The sequence below is a fragment of the Megalops cyprinoides genome, chromosome 1 (assembly GCF_013368585.1).
Source record: "Megalops cyprinoides isolate fMegCyp1 chromosome 1, fMegCyp1.pri, whole genome shotgun sequence".
NCBI lineage: Eukaryota > Metazoa > Chordata > Actinopteri > Elopiformes > Megalopidae > Megalops > Megalops cyprinoides.
In genome coordinates this window covers 40,824,738-40,835,045 of record NC_050583.1, presented here as the reverse complement: position 1 = coordinate 40,835,045, position 10,308 = coordinate 40,824,738, and the positions used below count along the sequence as shown (strand labels likewise).

The 10,308-nt window shown below is 42.6% G+C and overlaps 1 protein-coding gene across 1 annotated transcript; it reads right to left on the bottom strand.

Annotated features, from left to right (window-relative positions):
* Nucleotides 1-1,305: 1,305 nt before the first annotated feature.
* wnt9b (wingless-type MMTV integration site family, member 9B) lies at nucleotides 1,306-7,396 on the bottom strand. Its single transcript, XM_036551785.1, has 4 exons — nucleotides 7,311-7,396; nucleotides 4,866-5,119; nucleotides 3,417-3,682; nucleotides 1,306-1,779 (listed from the first exon to the last, which is right to left on the bottom strand). The coding sequence occupies exons 1-4, from the start codon at nucleotides 7,394-7,396 to the stop codon at nucleotides 1,306-1,308; spliced, it is 1,080 nt and encodes a 359-aa protein (XP_036407678.1).
* Between the last annotated feature and the right edge of the window lie 2,912 nt (nucleotides 7,397-10,308).

Here is a 10,308-nt window from a genome sequence, read left to right as displayed (position 1 = left end):
AGAAAAAAAAACTATAAAAAAACAAATGCTTAGCCAATGTTCAAATTAGTCTGAACAGCAAAAGCAATTACCTCAGTGCTTGGGCAAGCAGAGACAGTTTATACACTGAGAGAGGGGACTAGATGGGATGCCTTTTACTAATGTCTCTAGTAAACAACAGCAAATGGCTACTTTATGATTCCAGTGAGATACAAGCATAACTTATATTTTAGATGGCTAACTTCAGAACAGATCAAAGATAAATACTTCATACTGTTAATGTCAAGAAAGTGAACATTTCTCTGAAAATAACTTTACCTTTTTGTGGCAGTAAAGTATCTGCCATCTTGTTAAAGAAATATCCTTACACCTCTTAAACTGCCCTGATTGGCTAGGCCTCATAGTGGGCAGCAACAGCGGCAATATTAAAAGGAATGCAATGGAAGCACAAATGGGCACCCTGCCAACTCCTCAGTTCATGCTTGGTGGTTTTTGCTTTGCCTGGATCTGGTTCTGATAATCGAATATATGAATGGGCTAATATGAGGCATGTAGCAGTGATATAGTCTCTGGACAGGGAGCACTCCTGGGGAAGAACTGCCAATAGACAGGGAGACAACCTGTGGCACTGTGACCCTCTCCTTTCAATCAGATGATCATGGCTGGAGGACTGCATCTTTGACTTCTCACAGTCAAGTCTATTAAGCCTCCGAAGTCTGTTTCATGAACTTTGCAGTCATTGTCGGGATCCTCTTCTAAAATACCATCCCTGTCACTGTACAGTTCCTACAGTGACTGAAGGGCTGACAATATTGACAGTAACCAGCCTGCTCACCCCCAGACAACACCTCAATAAATGCTGTAAGTGGTCAGCAGCACGGTTGTACTGTGCGATCCTCATCCAGCTGTCATTTCTGGGAGAGAACTGTATCCCCAACTTATGGGTGAACATGGTGGACACTGTATCCCTTCCTACCCAGAGTCCTGCAGTATTAACTGGGGAGTCCTTGGTCCTCTGGAGTCCTGATGAAGCATAGATAAGGGGGAGGCTTGTCTGGACTTTCCAGCCATTTTGGTTGAAGAAAACAGAAATTTATGCTCTTACAAGAAAGTCCTGAATGCCACAGCTTTACCTGTCTTTCTCTCTCTGTACATTTTCCCAATGGATTCTCAACCCTGCCATCCAGATGTCTCCCTAGGCCAACACACAGGTGAGTTCCTTTACCTCTTCCACTGCAATGTACACAGTCAACTGTTCCCTTTCTCTGTTATTTCCCCTTTTTCCCTCTTCTTCAGTCCAATACCCCCCCCTCCACACCTCTCATCTCAGTGTTTTTTGCATGTGTACACTTCCTCCTCTCTCAGGCAGGTCTGGCACTCCACATGGCAGCACCAGCGTACCTGGCAGTGGCATGAGAGGGTGGTGTGCCGCAGGGCGGTGTTGTAGCCACGCCCGCAGCACAGGCTCTGACAGCTGGTGTCTTTGGCACAGGGGCGTCCCGCCGTCCCAGGGGAATAGCGCGAGGGCCTGCAGAAGCTGGGCGAATCCTCCAGGTAGACCAGGTCGGTGGGCCGAGGGCTGTGGCCGTGACCGTTGCCGTGGCGTCGTGGCCCCGCCAGCTCTGCCTCCCCCGTGGCGGCGTTGGTGACGCTCAGCACACGCACTGCGGAGTCGTAGCGGAACTTGAGGAGCCGGCCCGTGTCGTGGAAGGGGGAGAGCTGCTTCCAGCAAGTCCGCACCGCGCAGGAGCCTGACACGCCATGGCACTTACAGGTGGTCTTCAATCCGCTCTTCACCGCCTAAGAGCGAGAGAGAGGGCTATCAGCTTCATTCATCTGATTTATTTGCCATTTTCCTCCCTTCTTTGCGAAGTTAGCCATAGCAGGTTACCTGCAACCAAGCAATGCAAACCAAATACCCCACTCAGTTCAGTTCTCAAAGATGACACATGAGTAGGGACCAACAAGAAATAGTGCATCTACCTTAAGGCAGATGAACTATGACAGACTGCACACTCAGTGTGTTTTCAGTGTGTTAAAACTGCCTTTCTCTATTGTAGCTCAGGACACGGGATAGTACTGTGCTTACAGATGTCCCCACAGACTGTGATGGAATGCAAAGAAGGGAAATATTATCACAAGTACTGAGGGGGTGCCTTCTCAAAGTTTGGCCACGATGATTAAGGGTTCACTGTGCTGGGAGAAATAGTGATGGAGCGGTCAGCTAGAAAGAGCGCCAGCCAGGGTGGCCTGGGGTTGGTCATGTGGCAGAGGGGTCGTTCTAATGGCACAGGGGCAGGAACAGCCTGAGGCAGTGGGGGTGTGTGTGAAGAGGTCAGTCGCATTCCACCCTGCACAGGTATGAGCCCCCAGGCTCTGCTCACACTCAGAACATTAGCGAGGTAATGACCAGCTACACAGGCAGCCACCCGCCATCTTGTTTCTGTTGGTAACGAGTGCGGGCTTCTTACCTGAAGACTTGCTGTTATCTGACCTGATAGCAGGAGTCCATGAAAGATAAGAATTTCTGTTTGTTTTTGGTTCTTTTCTGTTTTGTTTTGCTTTTTTTTCTGGATGTACACAGAGTTATCACCCACTGGGTATTTCTTCACTTTACCATGGGAGGAACTGCCAAAGGGCTGAGCTGTGAACTGGAACTTAAAGCTTTGCAAGATGTTAGGTGGGTACAACAACAAAGGTGGGGTGTATAGTGGGCTGCTCATTTCTCATTAGATGGTTTGTTTAACCGATGTGGATTTATTAAGAAAATATAGCTCAGTATACAGTATGTGGAAAAAATGTGCGCTCATATATTAGAAGGCTACAGTTATAATTGCTGGCAGCTCTGACGGGAGCCCTTTAATTTTCAGAGGCTCGCGCAGCAAGCTTTATCATGCCTGGGAACACCTGGCTCTGTTGGGTGTCTCCCGGCCTCACAGCCACACTCACAACACTGCCTCTTTATCTGGAGGTCTGGAGGGAGGGTGTGGGGGAGCATCCTGGCCCCATTAACTGCTCCTCTCTGAGCGGAACACGGTAGCGCATGCCTTGGCGGAGCTCTGCACTGTCCCACATGTGGGGCTCCAGTTAACAGTCATGCATGCTATGGTAATAAGCGGTGACTATTCTAATTAGATTGGGTCCTGCAGTGCCAAATGGCTTTGTTATAGGTGCTTGTCTTGCAAGTGCTGAAACACCTCACACAGCTCAGACATGTCGCCTTGATGTAGTATGTTTTACATGTTCTCCATGTGCAGCCTTAAGGTGTGTCACAGAACTCAAAAAGCTAAAATGCAAATAGCTTAAGTACGAGAGCACCCCAGATCAACACGCTTCAATGCATAAAAAAGAAAATGAAAATTGTTTGTAAAGAACTGTAATGCATTTTGTGTGGCCTTACTTTGCAATTTTTAACGTTACTTTTCAAGCACACTCACCCGAACTCCCACGTTGATGTTGTGCAAGTCAATCTGTGCTCTCAAGTCCTTGCTGACACGCTTCTGCCCCAAGAAATTCTTGAGGAACTTTGTGCTGTACTTGAGGTTGTCACCACAGATGCCCCACTGCCAAGCCTCACGGTGCTGCAAGTCCGGTGAATCGTCACACGTGCAACGTTCCATCCGGCCAGAGCTGCAAGCTTTCGCCAGCGCGTGGGTCAGAGCTGCGGATGACACCGCCAGCAGAAACGCAGTCTCCTTGAACCCTGAGAAAGATGTGTGTGTATGTGTGCTTGCTTTCAAAGCAGTAAATTGCATTTCATATTGCAACATTCCCATTTTATAAATCCATTTATATACACAGTGATGGCACAATACAAATATAATATAATATAATTAATATAATAGGCATTTAGGGATAGCTCCTTAACAATCAACACGATTTGCTAATTCTTACACTGAAGCATCTTAAAGGAATGCGATACTCATAACATGTAGTTCAGATTACGCTTTGGAAAACAGAGGTGTTTCTGGAATTAGTATCCGTACTTGAATATTGAATTTTGTCATGATGCCTCGCGATTAATCTTCCTCAGATCTTCAACGCCGACTCTAGTTGCTGTTTGCTTAGCCCAAAGCAATCACTATGGTGTATTTTGATCCAATTAATTATTATTTTGACTAGGAAGAGATTTTTCCCAGATGAAAGCGAGTAATCTCACCGCCCTTTTCCTCTGGGAACTGGGCGCTTTTCCTTGCTAAAAATACCCTCACAGTCCCGCGCAGAAACCATGGTTTTCAAATCCCTTATTATTACTTACCCGTTGGCCCGGTGATGCTGTACTTCCCAACTGTGTATCTGCCTTTCTGCTCTTGCTAACATTTGAATACATTCTGCTTTGTTGTACCTTGACAATCTTCATTAATTTGCGCCACCATCATAGTTATAGCCTACGAAATGCTTAACCCTGTCTTTAAGTTAAATGCAGGAACTGCATGGATAAAAAATATTTTTTCCAAGTAATGGAATATTTCCATGCCCAGTCATCCATTGCTTCACTGTACCTATTTAAAACGGTTTTCAAATTTCGTTCGTGCCTTGTCTCTGTACTACACAAGCAATGCGCCGTGTTATTTCATTTCCTCAAGCTTGTTATGCGGTAGTGCGGAAAAGTGGTTAAGGGACGCAACTCAAAACTGGCACACTTCTGTTCCCAAATGAGGCACTGTCGATGATCTCTTAAGAAAGGTAGACTAACTAATCTGATTTTTAGTAACTGTGCAGCTGTATAAAATTGTCATGTAGAAACGTAAACTATGTAATTCGCGCTGTATCATTGCGAAAACTACATTTCAGGCCTTAGCCATTTTCAGTTGGTATCAATTATTTTACCATGGTTACTTTTTCTAACGCAGCCTTCAAGCAGATCCCCAGCTGATTTCTCTCACCTCGCTTTAACAGACTGCCTCGACCGTCCAGGCTACAGTTCCATCGCTCGTTTCGAAACTGGTACCGACACTCCAGGAGGCTGAGGCGTACAGACTCCCGCAAGGTTTCGGCCAGGCCCGGCTCTCGGCGGCAAAGGCGCTTCTGTCGGCGGGTCAGGGTCAGCTGCTCACATTGCTTGAGGTGAGCTTTACCCGAAGGAGCCTCGTTTGATAGCGGTGCAGGTAAAAACACCAGTGGCTCCCTACCTGTCAACCTTACGGGCGTAAGAAAAGAGAAGGAGTGTTAAATGAAAGACTGCAGACCTGACAGACACTTTATATGTTGTCAGTCCAGTGATTCTCCTCTTCGAATATAGCTATGCCATGATTTTGCGAGAATTAATATAGTCAAATAATTATTAATATTATTAATATTAATTTCCTCATAAAAGATTGATACGGATGACCCACGATGCAAATAAAATAGATAAAACAGCATGCCATATTAATTATTTCCCCCCTGAATTCGTTCTAAGTTCTGTCTAGCATTATTAATGTATCGTTGATAAATTCCACGCTTTTCAATTAATCATATCTGAATAGAGGTTAAGTGAATCTGCACACTGAACATTTTTTTAGCCTACTATTTTTCAAATTTTGACTCATGATGGTGGAAATCATAATTGTAGGATAAAAATTAAAGTTAATTAATGACAATAAATTAAATTGAATTAATTTAATTAAAGCAAAGAATGAAACGTAATGCACGACGGGTGGCAATACAAGCTTAATAATATTCATATTTTAACATTATATTGTTTTTATATTTTATTAAAAATAAAAGTATCACCTTTAAAAAATGAAACGTGGCCCTATTAATATTATTGTTGTAACTATTGTTGGTTTTAAATGAACGTTTTTCAGTTTGTTTATTGTCCTGTAGGCCTACATATGGAAACCATGTGGTGTATCTCGCCGACACGGCCCCTTTCGATCCCTTTGCGTAATTACAGAAATCGGGAAGAAGGAATTCCGTTTTTCATTAAGTAAATGCAATAACAAAGAGAATTCCTCCACATGGAATTGTTCGTAGGTTTTATGCGCGACCGAAGTGTAAACATTGATTGCCTTGAAGTTACACACTGTGCGAATCTGGCCCTGATATGGAAACAGTCCATAGAAAAATTGTGCCAGATTAGCCGGTGACGGGAAACAGCTGTGGGAACTCAGGGGATGACACCTACCCTGGGCATGGGCATATCGAGTCCGTGGACTATTTTCAATTAATAATTCAACGAATTATAGAAAGTGGGTTTTCAGCGGTACTTTTGTAATTGCCGTCCAACTCAGTCACGACTATTCCCTTAAAACAGATCAGTATCGACGATTAACAAACATTTACGGGTGGGCTTAAATCTTTAAATTCTCAGAGCATTTGGAAACAATTATGACCTTTTCATAATAAAACAAAGCAAGAAATTACCTAATGGACTTCAGTAGAACAAGAGACATAATACTCAGAAAACAGATAAATTAATATTGGTTAAAACTGTCCAACAAGCGCGCATCTTCATAAAAATGAACGAATAAAGTTGCTCTTAATGCAATCATGATTTTAATATGGGATGGAAATAATGCCGTAGATTACGTTAACATTACATTCTGTCATTTAGCAGACGCCCTTATTCATAGCGATGCGGAAAGAGAACAAAGTACATTTAATAAAGTTGCCTGAAATATGGTACATACAGGCCACAGCTGACCGCGTCCGAACATGCCTAACATACACAGTGCTGTGATAACTATAAGGATTAATAAACATACATGCCTAAACACACTCACAAGTACCAAGTCACAAAAGTAGGCTACGATTTATAAGTGCAATTTACCTTAGTAATAACATAGTTTTTGGCGCGTGACAGTAATGTGTTAATCCAATGTGTTTTATTGTTAATATTATTGTTTTATAATTATTAGCCTAGTTGTGGCGCATAATATTTCATTCATAAAACCAAATCTGTAATCAAAGCGTACAACCACTGCTTGCTGATTCTGGCGACGCTTCACTCTTTTCATTGATATAAAAACTGCCAGTGCGGAATCACGAGGGAAAAAAGTCATAGTAAGGTGAAACAAGCGGCTGACTTACCGTTCGGTACTGTTTCGTCTAAAATAACATGAGTTCATGAGTTTAAAAGACAGCGACATAGAACGTCTGTAGCAAAACTGGGAAAACTCGGATTACTACAACAAATTGCAAATCATCATCTTCCTCTCTGCAAACGGTCATTTTAAGTATACATGGTGTAATGGTAATGTCCATGCGCTCTAAATTTTAAAATGCAGCAAATCAAATATAACACTAACCGGCACATTACTATTAAGAAAAGGGTCACTATCTTGAGGAAATTACACTCAAAGAATAGATGCATGGAATAAAAAGGAAAAATTAAAAAGGGAGCTGACCCGAAATAGGCTGACGTTTGTGACAGGAGTATGCAGAGGGCAATGAGTCGCAGCACGCAGGCAGTCCTCGGGAGCCTGGGGCACATGATGCCGGATAAGCGCTGCTCTTCATCTCGCTGTTTCTCCGCTGAGAAGTCCCTGCTGAGCAGTCAGCTCACCTCTTAAAGGGGCCTGCGTCCATTTCACCCCAGGGCAGGCGCGGTCCCGAGAGGGGCATGGCCTCTGGGGATCGCGCAGTACTTTCATTGGCCAGCTCAGCTTAAGTGCCCCACCCCCTAACGAACCGCTCCCACTGGGGGCATAAGACAGGTAAATCTACCTGTGGCAAACGTACAGGTGGTTCATCTGCCCGGTGTTTGTTTACATTTGTAGTTACTCAGTGAATTAAAATTACACAAGGATGTTTCACCTACAACAGCAGACACAAAACTGCAATGACAGTGATTTCATAAATATTTTGTCATGTAAATATTGTAATTAAACATGCTGCTGTTAGCAGCACTACAGCACAGACACATTAAAATAAACAAATGTGAATTACAGTTTTTCTTTCACTTCCATTTCACAATGAAGATTTGAAAGCTCTGAATTTTGAAAATGCTCTTTTGGCTGGAGAGTGCAGCTTTCAGTCATCAACAAAAATGTCATCATTGTTATTGCACACTACTACTTATTGTACAGCATAAATATTGTAAAGAGTACCAACACCAACATGCAAATTTTCAATGAAGAAAGCCAGGGGAATCTCATCATACAAAGTGCTATGTGTTTGCTTATTTGTATGGAGAGGGTATATTATTTACACTTTTCACAGACATACATCACCCCAGGTTGACGTAAGTTCAATGTTAGCCAGCTGAGTTCTGGCACCCACTCTGGAGTATTTATTCATTTAGAGATTCACCCAAGGTGGGGTTCTGATTTAAATCGAAGAGAGTATTTGTGGATACCCCCCCCCCCCCCTTTTCCTTTTTGTAATTAACAGTCATTTATCTGTCATCACATAGGGCCAATGGTTGTGTCTATTTAGGGCTGATAGACGCTAAAAGCTCTGTGACCTCAGAGCTTCAACCTTCTGTTGCAGCCTGGACATTACAAGCAAGAGGAAGCAGCCCACTTCTCTCCTGGTGGAGTGTCCGCCCAGACATGGGAATGTTGTGGGATTACACTGCAGCTGTCTTTTCCTTCTGGATTTCACATTCAGTATTGGGAAGACTGGTATAATGATGGTGTGTCTGAACACAAATTACAATATTGCAGAGTGGGTGGCTTTTGTTATGGAAGGATATGGATGTATCATTTGAACCTTTCAGCTAAGTTGTTTGATTGGTTTGCTTCTCTCTGGTTACTGTGAAGTTTGAGTTTGAGATGTAACCACTTGCTACTGCTTGGTACATTGCAGTCTGTTGAGGGTGGCAGGGTTGTGTCATTGTGGAACTGGAGGCCTGATTTTGAGCCTTCTGTTAAAAAAATCTGTAGACTACATGATATCACCATTGTATTGCAGAGATATGTGTTTTCATGTGTTTTTAGGGTGCATAAGTGGAAATGCATCAGCACAGCTGGTGTAAAATTGTGTAAAAGTGTGAGATAAATGTAAAGATGATTTATTCTCTTCACATATAATGTAGCATTAATAATGCTTAATCACTGTATTACTGGATATTCTCTAGCTCTGTTCTTGTTGGTCCTGTGATGTGCTATTAATGTGTCTTTTCATGATGACCCTATAAGGCGTTTTGGATAAAAGCATGTAGAAGCAGACTAAATAAACAACCAAGAATAATAAAGAAATGTACATTACTAAAACATTATTAAAACTGATTGGAGTACCTGTCCTAAAGTAAACATCACACACCACTTGGGATAGGAACTCCTCAACAAGAAATGGTTACTGCAATAATTGATGTTTGATGAACATTCAGTTAATGTCAATAATATCACTAAAATATGCCTAATATTTTATTTATCCTTATTTAACAGGACCTTCACATCAAGCAGCAACAAAACATTAGAAAAAAAGGAGATGGGTCATCACCTCCATGGGCTTGGTAAAGGAACGCAAGGTAATACAGAAGCAGAACAGGTCTGAGCTCTCCTTACCTGATAGGATATGTGGCTGAATATCTACAGCTGAGACAGCTTGGCAAAAGTTTGTCCAACACGGATATAGCGTCATCTAGTGGACAGTACCTTAATTACAGGGAAATGAAAAGCAAACTGGAATGTCATTTTAGTCTAGACTAAATAAAAATAGGCGCTCAACCATATTAACTAGATACATGAAAGTATATTTTGACTTGAAATATAGCTTCACCTTAATGTCAATCAACATCCTACCCCACAAGCAATATTAGACATTAAAACAGATGGTGAAAGCAATTGACCTTCTGCCTGGTAGGCCCCTCCTCCTAACCTCTTACAATGTGTGTAGCAGAAGACGCACTCTTCTCTGCTGTACTTCACGCAAAACAAAATCACTGGAACCACTCATAATTTGTCATGTCAATGTTCTGCAGTCTATGCTCAATCTCTCTTTTATTTTTTTCTTCTGTTAAATAAGTCTCTTCAAGATTGACATTGTTCCATGCAGGCATATCATCCTAGGATGAATACAACTGAAGCTGGACCTCTCCAAGTCAGTCATGCTATGCCTCCCAGATGAGACATTGCCGACCCTGGATATCACCATTTCCCTGTATAGCACCACCTTGACCACCGTGCCACAAAAAATGTTCCAGTACACTTAATTTCATCCCAAAGCACTATAATTCTCACTCCCATCTGCTTCTTCTTTGTGATAAAGGATGAAACAAGTCTGCTAGTTTCTCACCATTTCCCCACACAGCTACTGGTCCATACCCTGGTTGTGTCCCTGCGAACTGGCCTCCATGCAATCTCCAGGCTATTTCACTGTTCCAGCTCATCCCAGACTTTATTTGTACTGATATCTAATAACTTCTGACTAGACTGATTAGACTGATTAGGATTTATAACT